The 14519-nt window shown below is 56.2% G+C and overlaps 1 protein-coding gene across 1 annotated transcript in view; it reads left to right on the forward strand.

Annotated features, from left to right (window-relative positions):
* The window catches only part of MYO15B (myosin XVB), a 39850-nt gene that overhangs the window by 23283 nt on the left and 2048 nt on the right, over positions 1-14519 (forward strand). Inside the window, exons 29-58 of the mRNA XM_035301765.3 lie at positions 149-221; positions 692-853; positions 1061-1161; positions 1250-1326; positions 1436-1517; positions 1715-1813; positions 1978-2084; positions 2177-2371; positions 2555-2633; positions 2796-2921; positions 3001-3265; positions 3351-3438; positions 3562-3781; positions 4316-4428; positions 4604-4663; positions 9388-9463; positions 9603-9721; positions 9929-10047; positions 10127-10268; positions 10449-10560; positions 10669-10838; positions 11197-11348; positions 11499-11562; positions 11654-11723; positions 12154-12230; positions 13544-13617; positions 13708-13823; positions 13934-14028; positions 14142-14219; positions 14314-14410. Coding sequence (XP_035157656.3) covers positions 149-221; positions 692-853; positions 1061-1161; positions 1250-1326; positions 1436-1517; positions 1715-1813; positions 1978-2084; positions 2177-2371; positions 2555-2633; positions 2796-2921; positions 3001-3265; positions 3351-3438; positions 3562-3781; positions 4316-4428; positions 4604-4663; positions 9388-9463; positions 9603-9721; positions 9929-10047; positions 10127-10268; positions 10449-10560; positions 10669-10838; positions 11197-11348; positions 11499-11562; positions 11654-11723; positions 12154-12230; positions 13544-13617; positions 13708-13823; positions 13934-14028; positions 14142-14219; positions 14314-14410 — 3408 coding nt within the window. The remainder of the gene's footprint in view (positions 1-148; positions 222-691; positions 854-1060; positions 1162-1249; positions 1327-1435; positions 1518-1714; positions 1814-1977; positions 2085-2176; positions 2372-2554; positions 2634-2795; positions 2922-3000; positions 3266-3350; positions 3439-3561; positions 3782-4315; positions 4429-4603; positions 4664-9387; positions 9464-9602; positions 9722-9928; positions 10048-10126; positions 10269-10448; positions 10561-10668; positions 10839-11196; positions 11349-11498; positions 11563-11653; positions 11724-12153; positions 12231-13543; positions 13618-13707; positions 13824-13933; positions 14029-14141; positions 14220-14313; positions 14411-14519) is intronic.

The raw sequence follows: 14519 nt of genomic DNA on the forward strand, positions 1-14519 counted from the left end.
CCCAACCTTCCTGCTGCCCTGTACTCAATGACCCTGATCTCCCTCCCTTTGTCCTGCTTTTGAAACCCTCATGGGGACAGCAGCACCTTTGCGTCAGGGTGGACCCTGCTGTCCCTCACTCTTGCCCCCGCCCCCTGCACCCCTGCAGAGGAGTGCTATTCAGCCGAGGTGGAGTCCTGGACCACGGGGGAGCAGCTGGCCGGGTGGATCCTGCAGAGCAGGTATGGGGACCCAGGATGGGAAACAGTGTGGCCAGAGTGACCATTGTCCTGTACCCTCCTCCAAACCCAATCTCACAGGCCGGGGGCAGGGGTGGGAGGTGCCCTAGGGTGGGCAGAGGCCAGACTGCATATGGTGATGGGGACCAGGGAGCAGATTAGGAATGAGGGATGTGGGAGCTCCCACAGCCCAGATTCTAACTCAGTAGCTCAGAAAATATATGCCTGCTCTGGAGCCCTTGTGGAAACGGAGGGCCGTGAGGTGTGGAGGGGGCAGGCCCAGCTACTGAGCAAACCTGGGTCCCAGTCCAGGCAGTTCCAGGGCCACTCTCCCTTCCCCAGCCCCCTCCCCTTCCCCCCCCCCCCACCCTGGGGTCCTTGCCCCTTCTGGATGGCTGCCTGCCTTGCTGACTGCCCCTCCCCTACCCCCCCCCCCCACCCCCCCCCCCCCCCCCCCCCCCGCTTCCACCCAGAGGCCTGGAGGCGCCTCCTCGGGGCTGGTCGGTGTCACTGCACTCCAGGGATGAATGGCAGGATTTGGCTGGCTGCGACTTTGTGCTGGACCTGATCAGCCAAACTGAGGACCTGGGGGACCCAGCTGGTCCCCGCAGCTACCCCATCACTCCCCTCGGCTTGTAGGTGCCATCCAGCTCCCTTCTCCCTGGTCTGCTCCTGCAGGGAAACCCCACAGCCACCCTGTCATACCCAGGGGTTTATAGCAGCTGCTGCAGACCCAGCCCTTCCACCCATGAAGTGACCCCCGCAGCAGCTTCTACCCTTTGACCCAGCCTGGGTGCCCCCGAGCCTTGGCCACGCCCTTAGCTAAATCCCCTTTCCTACAGAGCCGAGGCCATCCCCCCTGCCCCTGGCATCCAGGCCCCCTCACTGCCCCCAGGACCCCCTCCAGGTCCAGCCCCAACACTGCCGAGCAGGGGCCACACAGGTAAGACTGGAGTGGCACATGGAGGTTGGCAGAGTATGGGAAGTCCCATGCCCCAGGCCACAGCACGAATCCTCTCCCTGCCCCACAGGGGAGGCCCAGAAGTCTGGGAGCCTGGACAGTTTCCTGGACGACATCTTCCAGCCAGTGATCTCCCCCAGCTGCAGCGTGAGTCCTGCACAGCCCACATACCTCTGCCCCCACTCCCTGGGGCACCTGCTGCCCCTTCTATTTTCCTCAGGTCTCTCACTCTGACCTGTGACCATTGTCTCTTCAGGATCTGGAACAAAGCCATACTCTGAGCAGCCGCATGAAGGGAGGGGGCGCCATTGGGCCCATGCAGCAGGGCTACCCCATGGGTGAGTGCAGGGCTGATGCCTCACCCAGGGCCTCAGGGCCCAGCAGCATGGCAGGCATGGCCTGGGACTCCTCTGGCAGTGGCAACTGGTGCCCTGGCCAGCACCCCAGTGTCCGATGCTCTTCTCTGTGCCTGGGGCTGGAGGGAGGTGACACATGGGACTAGGCAGGGACTGACGAGGAGGGCGTGTTCCCACAGTGTACCCAGGAATGATTCAGATGCCTGGATACCAGCCAGGCATGGTGCCTGCACCCATGCCAATGATGCCAGCGATGGGCGCAGTCCCCGCCATGCCACGTAAGGCTGGGCTGGGGGCACCAGGGTCCCTTCTCAGGAGAGCAGCCACCAGCTCTGGGACTGGAGGAGGGAGGGTCCTGCCAGGAGTCCAGAGTACACAGTGGGCGGCAGGCATCAAGGCTCGCCGTGATGCCCACTGCTCTGGCCGCCTGCCACCCTCACAGCCGTGGTGGTGCCGCCGCAGCCCGCCCAGCCTCTGTTTCCCAGCCTGGACGCAGGGCAGCTGGCTGTCCAGCAGCAGAACTTCATCAACCAGCAGGCGCTGATCCTGGTGAGCGTTGGCAGGGTCCTAGGGCTGCCTGGTGGAGGGCAGGTCTGCAGCTAGGGGACGATGCTCTGAACTAGCTGCTTCTCCTGCATCAGGCCCAGCAGATGACAGCACAGGCCATGAACCTGTCCCTGGAGCAGCAGACCCGGCAGCAGCAGCAGCAGCGGGCTCAGGCCTCTGAGGCTGCATCCCAGGCCCCACCCTCGGCCATCACCTCCAAGCCCAAGAAGCCCCCCACACCCCGAGAGGAGTCACAGCATGCCCTGGAATCAGAGGGTGGCAGTCGAAGGGTGAGGAGGCAACCATGGTCTCAGGAAGCGGTGTGGGAATGGGGGTTGCAGGAGTGGGGACATGGGCAGGGCGAGCAGGTGGATGCAGGGAAGAGGCTGCTGGCCTGGGCCTGGGGACCCGAGGGGTGGGGTGAGTGTGGCACCTGGTCTGGCTGGGCTGCCACTCACTTCTGCTCCTGCCAGGAGACCTCCGAGGAGGCTGAAGACAGGCTCTGTCGGCCCAAGAGCTTTCAGCAGAAACGGAACTATTTCCAGAAGATGGGTGAGGGTGTGTGGGGTGGCAGGCCCATGCAGGGATGGGGCTAGTGCCCTGAGCCTGGGCCAGGGAGGGTGGGGTATTCTCTGTTCCCCAGCGTTGGTACGGCCCATCCAGAAACCCAGCTGGGCCAGCGTGGGTAACTTTGAAGGCATCTGACACTTGCAGGGCAGCCACAGATCACAGTGAGGACAATGAAGCCCCCAGCCAAGATCCAGATCCCCCAGGGGGAGGAGCAGGAGGAAGAGGAGGAGGAAGAAGATCAGGAGGAGCAAGAAGAGGACAGGAGCGCAGGTTGTGGGGAGCTGGGCAGGGCCTGGGGCTCCTGTGGCTCTGCACAGCGTTTAACCATCTTTCCTGTTTTCCTGGTCAGCACCATCCACTATTCCTCCTCCCTGCATCGTGAAGAAGCCACTGAAGCAAGGTGGGGCCAAAGCTGCAAAAGAGGCTGAGGCTGAGCCAGCCAAGGAGGCAGGAACCAAGGGCCGGAGCCAAGGGCTGGCCCAAGGCAGGGGGACTGTGGTGCGCAGCTTAGACCCCAAGCCCAAGCGGCCACAGCCCAGCAGGGAAATTGGCAACATCATCCGCATGTACCAGAGCCGTCCAGGCCCCGTGCCTGTGCCCGTGCAGCCATCCAGGTGCCCCTGGAGGAGGTGGCTGGGGCTGTCTGGCTCCTCAGGGAATTACTCTATGGACCTGCTGACCTCTTATTTCTCCCACAAGGCCTCCCAAAGCTTTCCTGAAGAAAAGTGACCCCAAGGACGAGGCTCTGGCCAAGCTGGGTATCAATGGTGCCCACTTGTCCCCGTTGGTGAGTACCCCAGCCTGTCCCCCACAGAGTGTGTGCTGCTGCCCTGGGGGACATGAGGCTCTCTGAGGCAAACTTGGCTTTGTGCCGTGACTCAGCCCATGTGCTTTCTCTGTTTCCCCGCAGATGCTGACCCCTGGCCCAGGGAAGGGCCCCCCGCCACCTGTGGCTCCTCGACCCAAGGCCTCGATACAGCCTGGGCCCTCAGGCTCCATCAAGGAAAAGCAGGGGCCCCTTCTGGACCTGTTTGGCCAGAACCTGCCCACTGCCCAGACTCCCCCACCTCCACCAGCGCCACCATTGCTTCCGCCCAAGGACCCAGAGACCCTTTCCGTGGGGCATCTTCGTAAGGAACAACATTTCCCCTGCACCGTGGGTTTCGCAGGGGAAGGGGTGGGGTTTGCCCAGCCTCTTGGTGCCCAGGGCTGAAGGCATTTCCGCATGGCTGAGGCCAGCTACTTGGCCTTCCGGACTTTGGAGCATCTGTGCATGGGGAGCCCCAGCTTCCGCGTTCCCACCCAGGGCAGGGCCTGGCGCCTTTGGGGCTGTCATTGAGAGGCTGTCACACACAGGGTGTTGTGACACTTGACAGCTCTGCGAGAAAGTGGTATCGCACACAGGGTGTTGTCCCTGACAGCTCTGTGAGGAAGTCAGTGGCCCTGGCTGACGTGGTCATAGAGGGCCTACGAGCCCCAGGGATGCCAGGGAGTTTCCGGCCAGAAATGGAGGTGGAGATGGTGCCAAGGGAGTGGGGCAGCTGGAGGCTGCGGGAGCAGGGCCCTGGGAGGGCTCTTGGGGACGAAGGTCTTCCCTTTCCTGCCCCCATCACTCTGGCTCTGCAGCCCCTCGCTGAGGCTCCTCGCCCGCTCCTCTCTGCCAGGCTCAACGCAGCCCATGGAGGACCAGGGGCTCTCCACCCAGCTCCTTGAGCCCTCTGGCAGCGTGTGCTTCTCCTACACCGGCACCCCCTGGAAGCTGTTCCTACGAAAGGAGGTGGGCAGGAGGGTGGGGCCTGGCCTGGCCTCCTTGGGCTGACAGAGAGGGGGCAGGATGTGAGTGTCCCCACAGCTCATCGTCTCAAGGCTGGTTTTCCAGGCCTGGGAGGGCAGAGGCTGATTGGGCAGAGGCACCAGACCCACTGATCATCCCTCTTCTGTGCCTCCTCCAGGTGTTCTACCCACGGGAGAACTTCAGCCATCCCTACTGCCTGCAGCTCCTCTGTGAGCAGGTGAGAGCTGGGCCACCTGGCAGCCAGAGGCATCTGCAGAGATGGCATCCCTGGTGCCCTTTGCCTCATGCCTGGGCCAGGTTAACACCATGTGGGGCATGTTGGCAGCTAGCACTAGGGGGCACTTCTGTGTGCCCAGCCCTGCCCCATTGAATCTTCACAATATCCCTAAGAGGTAGGGACCATTGGCTGGGCACCGTGGCTCACATCTGTAATCCCAGCACTTTGAGATGCTGAGGTGGGTGGATCATGAGGTCAGGAGTTTGAGACCAGCCTAACATGGTGAAACCCCATCTCTACTAAAAATACAAAAATTGGTCGTGTGTGGTGGCACAGCTGTGTGCATGTCTGTAATCACAGCTACTTGGAGGCTGAAGCAGGAGAATTGCTTGAACTTGGGTGGCAGAGATTGCAGTGAGCTGAGATCGTGCCACTGCACTCCAGCCTGGGTGACAGAGCAAGACTCCATCTCAGAAAAAGGAAAAAGAAGTAGGGACCATTATTCACCTAGTTTTATAAAAGTTAAAAGCAAAGTATATACAGTACATAACACAGGCTCTGGCACACAATAGGTACTTAATAAATAGTTGTCACTTTGCACCTCTGAATGCTTCCAGGAGTGGGCCTCACTTCCCCAAAGTTATTTTTTTTTGCTTTATTTTATTTTTTTTAATTTTTAATTTTTATTTATTGCATTTTAGGTTTTAGGGTACATGTGAAGAACATGCAAGATTGTTGCACAAGTACACACATGGCAGTGTGATTTGCTGCCTTCCTCCCCTTCACCTATTTCTGGCATTTCTTCCCATGCTATTTCTCCCCAACTCCCCACCCCCCACTGTCCCTCCCCTATTTTCCCCCCAACAGACCCCAGTGTGTGATGCTCCCCTCCCTGTGTCCATGTGTTCTCATTGTTCAACACCCACCTATGAGTGAGAACATGCAGTGTTTTTCTGTTCTTGTGTCAGTTTGCTGAGAATGATGGTTTCCAGGTTCATCCATGTCCCTATAAAGTACACGACCTCATTGGTTTTGATGGCTGCATAATATTCCATGGTGTATATGTACCACATTTTCCCTGTCCAGTCTATCATCGATGGGCATTTGGGTTGGTTCCAGGTCTTTGCTATTGTGAACAGTGCTGCAATGAACATTCGTGTGCATGTGTCCTTATAGTAGAACGATTTATAGTCCTTTGGATATATACTCAGTAATGGGATTGCTGGATCAAATGGAATTTCTATTTCTAGGTCCTTGAGGAATCGTCACACTGTCTTCCACAATGGTTGAACTAATTTATACTCCCACCTACAGTGTAAAAGTGTCCTATTTCGTTTTTGTTTGTTTTGTTTTGTTTTTTGAGATGGAGTCTTGCTCTATCACCAGGCTGGAGTGCAGTGGCGCAGTCTCGGCTCACTGCAACCTCTGCCTCCTGGGTTCAAGTGATTCTTCTGCCTCAGTCTCCTGAGCAGCTGGGACTACAGGTGCGTGCCACCACACCCGGCTAATTTTTGTATTTTTAGTAGAGATGGGGTTTCATCATCTCTTGGGGGGATGGTCTCGATCTCTTGACCTCGTGATCCACACGCCTCCGCCTCCCAAAGTGCTGGGATTACAGGCGTGAGCCACTGCGCCTGGCCCAAGTGTTCTATTTCTCCACATCCTCTCCAGCATATGTTGTCTCCTGATTTTTTTAATGATCGCCATTCTAACTGGTATAAGATGGTATCTCAATGTGGTTTTGATTTCCGTTTCTCTAATGACCAGTGATGATGAGCATTTTTTCATATGTTTGTTGGCCTCATGTATGTCTTCTTTTGTAAAGTGTCCATGCATATCTTTCGCCCACTTTTGAATGGGCTTGTTTGTTTTGTTCTTGTAAATCTGTTTTAGTTCTTTGTAAATTCTGGATATCAGCCCTTTGTCAGATGGGTAAACTTCAAAAATTTTTTCCATTCTGTTGGTTGCAGATTCACTCTAATGACTGTTTCTTTTGCTGTGCAGAAGCTGTGGAGTTTGATTAGGTCTCATTTGTCTATTTTGGCTTTTGTTGCCAATGCTTTTGGTGTTTTGGTGATGAAGTCCTTGTCTACGCCTATGTCCTGAATGGTTTTGCCTAGATTTTCTTCTAGGATTTTTACAGTGTGGGTCTTATGTTTAAGTCTTTAATCCATCTGGAGTTAATTTTAGTGTAAGGTGTCAGGAAGGGGTCCAGTTTTTGCTCTCTGCACATGGCTAGCCAGCTTTCCCAACATTTATTAAACAGGGAATCCTTTCCCCATTGCTTGTTTTTGTAAGGTTTGTCAAAGATCGGATGGTTGTAGATATGTTGTTTTGCCTCCGAGGCCTCTGTTTTGGTACCAGTACCATGCTGTTTTGATTACTGTAGCCTTGTAGTATAGTTTGAATTCTGGTAGTGTGATGCCTCCCACTTTGTTCTTTTTGCTTAGAATTGACTTGGCTATGAAGGCTGTCTTTTGGTTCCATATGAAGTTTAAGGTGTTTTTTTCCAGTTCTGTGAAGAAGGTCATTGGTAGCTTGATGGGGATAGCATTGAATCTGTAAATTACTTTGGGAAGTAATGGCCATTTTTGCGATAGGGATTCTTCCTAACCATGAACATGGAATGTTTCTCCCTCTGTTTGTGTCCTCTCTTATTTCGTTGAGCAGTGGTTTGTAGTTCTCCTTGAAGAGGTCCTTTACATTCCTCGTTAGTTGTATTCCTAGATATTTTATTCTCTTTGTAGCAATTGTGAATGGCAGTTTTGTTCTTGATTTGGCTTTCTTTAAGTCTGTTATTGGTGTATAGGAATGCTTGTGATTTTTGCACATTGATTTTTATCCTGAGACTTTGCTGAAGTTGCTTATCAGTTTCAGGAGATTTTGGGCTGAGACGATGGGGTCTTCTAGAGATACAATCATGTCGTCTGCAAATAGGGACAGTTTGGCTTCCTCCTTTCCTAATTGAATCCCCTTTATTTCTTTTTCTTGCCTGATTGCTCTGGCTTATTTTATTTTTTTGAGACAGAGTCTTACTCTGTCACCAAGCTGGAGTGCAGATGTAGGGCTGAGGGCCCCACAGGGTTATGGGGTGTGCCTTATGCTGTGCTGAGGTGCAGGATCTGAGAAATAAAGAGATAGGACACAGAAGTACAAGGAAAATGCAGCTGGGCTCTAGGGGCCACGTCACCTATGAATGGAGTCAGGCGAGGCCCCGAATGTCCAGAAGCGTATTTATTGTGTATAGGTTGGGGGCAGGGAAGTGAGTGAAATCATCTCTAAGGATAGTGATAGGGTCATGAGCAATAAAACAAGGGGTCCACCCCCATTAGGTCACCTAGGCCAGGAGATGGACGGTACACAGCAAGGGGCCCATTCCCATCAAGACAAGGGCCGTGTGCAGTAAGGAGTCCACCCCCATTAGGTCACCGAGGCGTGAAGGTGGGTCGTGCACAGTGAAGAGGGTGCAGTGTGCAATACTTCTATCTATGGGAAACTACTTCTAAGAAGATTTATAGGGGGGTGCTTTAAACCACACAGTAGTGACAGAGCTGTCAGGGTTACTGCCACCTGCTGGAAGCTTCCAATGAGTTCTATGGGAAGATGTTTTTCGAGCAGCACAGTAACAAGAGCTGATAAAGTTCACAGTCACCAAGGTGGATTGCCGGTCTGAGGGCAGCCTTCCACAAGAACTGGAGCAAGGTCCTACAACTCTTTTATCAGGAGGAGTGGCTCTTGCCCCAAGCCTGCTATACAGTGGGTATCTTTACGATACTGAATACTGCCACCTGGGCCATGTATTCTTGTCCTGGTATAACTGTTTTCCCTTAAATCATGCTGTGTACCGTGTAGGCATTCCTCTGATTATGAACTAATATTATTATTATATGTAGGGAAATACTCTTTAGGCACTCATACTATGAACTATTATATGATTATATATAGAGGATTATATAAAGGGATTCTTCAAGCCCTAATTCTATAAACTAATACATGATTGTATAAAGGATTATATAAAAGGAAATAACTGAGTAGTAACACTATAAACTGAGATATTCTTCAGGACTTAATTGTGCCAGGATTCTGCTTAGCTCTCCTTCCTCGGTGCCTATATGGGAGGTTATCTACATGTGGTGGTATGATCTCAGCTCACTGCAACCTCCGCCTCCTGGTTCAAGGAATTCTGTGCCTCAGCCTCCCAAGTAGCTGGGATTACTGGCACCCACCACCAGCTAATTTTTGTTTTTTAAGTAGAGATGGAGTTTTACCATCTTGGCCAGGCTGGTTTTGAACTCCTGATCTTGTGGTTCACCAAATTCAACCTCCCAAAGTGCTGGGATTACAAGCATGAGCCACTGCGCCCAGCCAAATTCCACAGTAGCTCCTGTCCGCGGCCCCTCCCCCGCCCCTAAACAATCTTGTTTCTTCTGGGCAGTGTCTCTCGGCTGACCCGGGGCAGTTATCACAGGGTCTCTGGGCAGTAAGTGAAGAGGGAGGGCTGGTGGTTGCAAGGGAGGGGACAGGTGAGCCGTGTGGATGAAGGTGGCCTATGCCCTCCATCCCTCCCTGCCCCACCTAGACCCTCTGCTGAGCACACAGGCCCTGGGAGCAAGGGTGCCCGGCTCCACCAGCTTCCCCCGATTTTCCTTCACGCATGTCGATGGCTGCTCTGGGGGAGGGCTCTGCCTCAGGACCTGGTACTGACCACCTGGCTCTACCCCCAGATCCTGCGGGACACCTTCTCTGAGTCCTGCATCCGGATTTCCCGGGATGAGCGGTACAAAATGAAAGACCTGCTGGGTATGATCCAGGGACCGTGGAGTCAGGGGCTTGAATGCTGGGGGCCGTGCCTGACCTAAAGGAGGGACCAGCTATGGGAAAAAACTCTAGAGCCCCCTCTGTGTGAGCAGAGGACAGCCTGGGTCCTTCCTGCCCACAGGAGATTTGGAGGTGGACCTGAACTCCCTCACCACCACTGAAGACAGCGTCAAGAAGCGTATCGTGGTGGCTGCTCGGGACAACTGGGCCAATTACTTCTCCCGCTTCTTTCCTGTCTCGGTCAGTGGCATTGGGGTAGAGTTGGGATGCCAGGCCCCCAGCCTGGATCCTGGGGTGCATGGGCACGGACCCTCCACAAGCAGGAGAGCTATAGGGCAGGTGCCAGAGGAAGGACAAAGCCCAGCCACCAGCCCTGGGCAGCTCCGGGGCATCGTGGGCAGCAGCAGGACCCAGGAGCCTACCCTTGACCCACCACCTTCCTGGCAGGGCAAGAATGGCAGTGACATGCAGCTGCTAGCTGTGTCCCACCGCGGGCTGCGACTGCTCAAGGTGACCCAAGGCCCCGGCCTCCACCCCAACCAGCTGAAGATTCTCTGCTCATACAGGTGTGCTGGCCCAGGGCTCTGGGCTGGAGGTGGGGACAGGTGATAAAGTGGCTCCAGCTCATGCCCATCCCCTGTGCAGCTTTGCAGAGGTGCTGGGCGTGGAGTGCCGAGGCAGCTCCACCCTGGAGCTATCGCTGAAGAGTGAGCAGCTAGTGCTGCACACGGTCCATGCCAGGGCCATCAGGGTGCTGGCTGAGCTGTTCCTGAGTAAGCTTAAGAAGGCAAGTGTGGGGTGCAGGGTGGGAGGCCGGGTGGGGGCAGGGGCTGGGAGTTTGGGCCAAGTCCCTGGAAGTCTGGAGTGCTAGGGGGAGGGGGAGGCCAGCGGGGGGAATAGGTGGGCGGGCAGAACAGGGAGGCGCAGGCAGGCTCACTGCCCCCGACCCTCACCCGCTTGCCTGCAGGACTCCGGCTATGTCATTGCCCTGCGCAGCTACATCACTGATAACAGTAGCCTCCTCAGCCTCCACCGTGGGGACCTCATCAAGCTGCTGCCGGTGGCTACCCTGGAGCCAGGTATCACCAGAGGCCAGCCAGGGCTCACATAGGGAGGGCATCCACTTGGCAGAGCCTGCCCGGGGTGGAGGGCCTGGTGGGTGAGCAATGTCCTTGGGTGCCTTCCAGGCTGGCAGTTTGGCTCTGCTGGAGGCCGTTCCGGACTCTTTCCTGCCGACATAGTGCAGCCAGCCGCCGCTCCCGACTTTTCCTTCTCCAAAGAGCAGAGGAGTGGCCGGCACAAGGGCCAGCTGTCCAACGGGGAACTAGGGTTGACTCGGTGGGACAGGGCCTCAGAGGTGAGGAAGATGGGAGAGGGAGAGCCAGAGGGAAGGACTGCCTGAGACCGAGAAAGGAAAGGGGTTTGACTCCCACCCAAGCTGCCGTGTGCCGGGACCACCCTGCTGCCTACCACCTGTGACTGCCCCCTGCCCACTCCTGACGGCTTGCCTTCTCTCTAGCAAGCCTGTGCACTCCTTGGAGGCAGGGGCTGGGCTGGGCACTGCTCTTGTGTCCCACGTGGTACTTAGTTCAACACCACCCTAGCAGATGCTTACTAAACAGCTCTTCACTTTCCTGGGAGGGATGGGGCTGGGGCAGGACTCCTGGGACAGGGCACTGGACACTCAGGTGGTACCAAGTTTCTTGTGCTCTCAGCGCCCTGCCGGCCCCCGAAGTCAGGCACACAGTGATGACTCAGAGGCCACCAGCCTGCCCTCCTCTGCGGCCTACGCCTCTCTGCCCACCGACTCCAGCAACTACACCATGCAGGAATTCGCCCTGCGTTACTTCCGGAAGTCCGAGGCCTTGTGAGTGCACTAGGACAACCCCTGTGCCTGTCTGTCCTGTCTTCCCAAGAGAGTGCCATGCTCAGAGAAACCAGGCTGTGCCTCCTTGCCTGGCTGGGATGAGGGCAGGAGGGCCAAACAAGCTGGGCTGTCTCCTCCTTCCCCCCACAGGCTGGGTCAGAGAGGTAGAGGTGCTGCTGGGAAGGACACAGACAGCCTGGTGCAGTATACCAAGGTGGGGGAGAGGCGGGGAGGGGTCTGGCCGGTGGATCTGCCCTCTGATCCCGGAGGGCCCCAGACCCACAGCCTCTTCTCTTTGGCTGCAGGCTCCCATCCAGGAGTCACTCCTCATACTCAGTGATGACATGAGCAAGCAGGCTGTGGCCAGCTTCCTGGGTGAGTGGCCACAGGCATCCTGAGTCCCGAGGTCTGCAGTGCTGTGGACCTGGGCATCTGGTCCCCTTCTCTCCTTGAGCTCTGCCTGGCTCTGTCACACTATGCCAACTCTGGGAAACTCAGTGATAGCTCCTGGACCCCAGGGCTCTCACCCGCTTCTACTCCCATCCAAGGGTTGTGGGTGTCTGGAGTCTGGGGCTGGAAGGCAGTCTATGGGACCATGTCCCATCCATGGGATGCTATGTACTGTATGGAGCCTTGGGTACCCATGAGTCTGTTTCCCCGAGTGGAACGGCAGCCAGCTGCCCTGCCTGGCACACATACATTTTGAGAGTGAGGTATCAGATGGCAGATGAAGGCCCTGCACAGCAACAGCATGAGTCAGGGCCAGCCCCAGCCCAGCCTGCCCTGTTTCTTATCCTGCCTGCAGCCCTGATGCAGTTTATGGGTGACCAGTCCAAGCCCCGGGGCAAGGATGACATGGATCTGCTCTATGAGCTGCTAAAGGTAAGCCTGGGATGTGACCCCCAGTGCCTGTGCCTGTCGTCCTGCCTGGGCCCAAAGGAGATCCCCTTCTCTTGGTCACTGTCCTTCAAATCTTTCCCAAGTATTTACTGAGCACCCACTGCGTGCAGAGGGCGTGGCTGTCTCTGCAGTGCTTATGATAAGACAAGGATGTTACGTGTCTGGGAGTGAGAGGTCCCTGGAGAGTAAGAATGCTGGGAAGGGGATGCTGCAGTGAAGGCTTCCTGGCGGGAGCCTTCCTGCAGGGAGGGAAACCATCATGCACTGGCAAGGCCAGCACACCTGAGCCTAGTGAGTGGTGGGTAGCGGAGGATGAGAACAGGGTGCAAATGGTGAGTCCAGGCCACCACATGCCTTGTACCATCATTGGCCTCTGATTTTTGGAGATGGGAAACCACCAGAGGCTTCTGGAAGCTCAACTTACATTCTGCAGGGTCACTCAGCTGTTGAGATTCTGGGGGTTTAAGTTTAAAAGCAAAAGGAGTTATCGCAGTGGTCCCACATGAGGGATGGTGTTGCCCTGGGCCCAGGGCCAGCAGCAAGGGGAGGTAAGGTGCAGATTCAGAGCCAGCAGGTGTGCTGACCAATCTCATGTGGGCTATGGGAAGGAGGACAACTGTTTTCAACAAAGAGCAGGTCTCGGCTGGCGGAGAAATGTTTTGGACACATGAAGTTTGAAATCCCAGACTTCCCAGTGGAGGAGTCTGTGGTTCAAGGGAGAAGGCTGAAGGCAGGCACCAGGGAGCATCAGATGGGAGCAGCTGAGGCCACAAGGAGAGGGGCAGACAGAGAGCGGTTTTGGCACGGCACTGCTCAGAGGTCAGGGAGTTAAAGTAGAGCCAGCAGAGACGACTGAGAGGTCAGAGAAGCAGGGGCCAGGCGCAGTGGCTCACGCCTGTATTCCCAGCACTTTGGGAGGCAGAGGTGGATAGATCACCTGAGGTCAGGAGTTCCAAACCAGCCTGGCCAACATGATGAAACACTGCCTCTACTAAAAACACAAAAACTAGTGGGGCCTGGTGGCGTGTGCCTGTAGTACTCCAGAGGTTGAGGCAGGAGAATCACTTGAACCCGGGAGGCAGAGGTTGCAGTGAGCCAAGATGGCATCACTGCACTCCAGTCTGGGAGACAGGGAAGCAGGGAAGTGACTGAGTGACCAGTGCAGTGATGCTCGTAAGCTGAGACATCATCTTGACCTAGCCCTAGCCCATGGCCTTAACAGAGTTTCTCCAGGGCTTCAGACCCCAGGTGTATAACACCCATCCCTCACCCCACCTCCCTTCCTGTCCCCACAGCTGTGCCAGGAGCAGCAGCTCAGGGATGAGATTTACTGTCAGGTCATCAAGCAGGTCACGAGACACCCCCGGCCGTGAGTGGGGACTGGTGGGGTAGCTGGTCACCGTGGGCACCTGGGCACTGCAGCCTGGCCAGCCTGAAGCCCGGGCTCTCTGCCCTGCAGGGAACGCTGCATTCGAGGCTGGAGCTTTCTCAGTCTTCTCACAGGCTTCTTCTCCCCGTCGACCAAGCTGATGCCCTACCTGACCAAGTTCCTGCAGGATTCAAGCCTCAACCAAGGTGCCTGTGAGAGGGGGAGATGGAGGAGGAACAGGGGCTTCTAGGACTGGGAAGTTGGCGGGCTGAGGGAGGCCTGGTTACCTCGTGACCCCATTCTGGCTCCTCTGCAGAGCTGGCCCAGAGCAGCCAGGAGCACCTCCAGCGCACAGTCAAATATGGGGGGCGACGGCGGCTGCCCCAGCCGGGTGAAATGCAGGCTTTCCTGGTACTGGGGATGGTGAATGGGCATTGTGGGACACCCTGGGGTGGGAGGTGTCCCCACAGGAGGGCAGAGACCTCTGACCACTGGTGGACTGACCCTGCAACCTGCCTTGACAGAAAGGACAAACCACCCGCCTGCTTCTTATTCACCTGCCGGGGAGTGTGGATTATAGGACAAATATCCAGACTTTCACGGTGAGTTCAGGGGCCCCCAAGGGAAGAGACCTTGGGTGACAGTTCTGTGCCCCCCAGCATCCCTCCCCTCTTCATGGCCTGTCCACACACCCAGGTGGCAGCAGACGTGCAGGAGGAGCTGTGCCGGCAAATGGGTATCATGGAGCCACAGGAAGTGCAGGAATTCGCCCTCTTCCTCATCAAAGGGGAGGGTGAGCTTGGGGACGGACCCCCTCGCTGTGGGACCACTCCCCTGCTCAGGGGTGAGGTGGTTTGGTTTCTGCTGTGGTGGCAGGGTGGGGTGTGTGTGGTCTGAGCAGC

Source organism: Callithrix jacchus, chromosome 5, assembly GCF_049354715.1.
Source record: "Callithrix jacchus isolate 240 chromosome 5, calJac240_pri, whole genome shotgun sequence".
Lineage (NCBI taxonomy): Eukaryota > Metazoa > Chordata > Mammalia > Primates > Cebidae > Callithrix > Callithrix jacchus.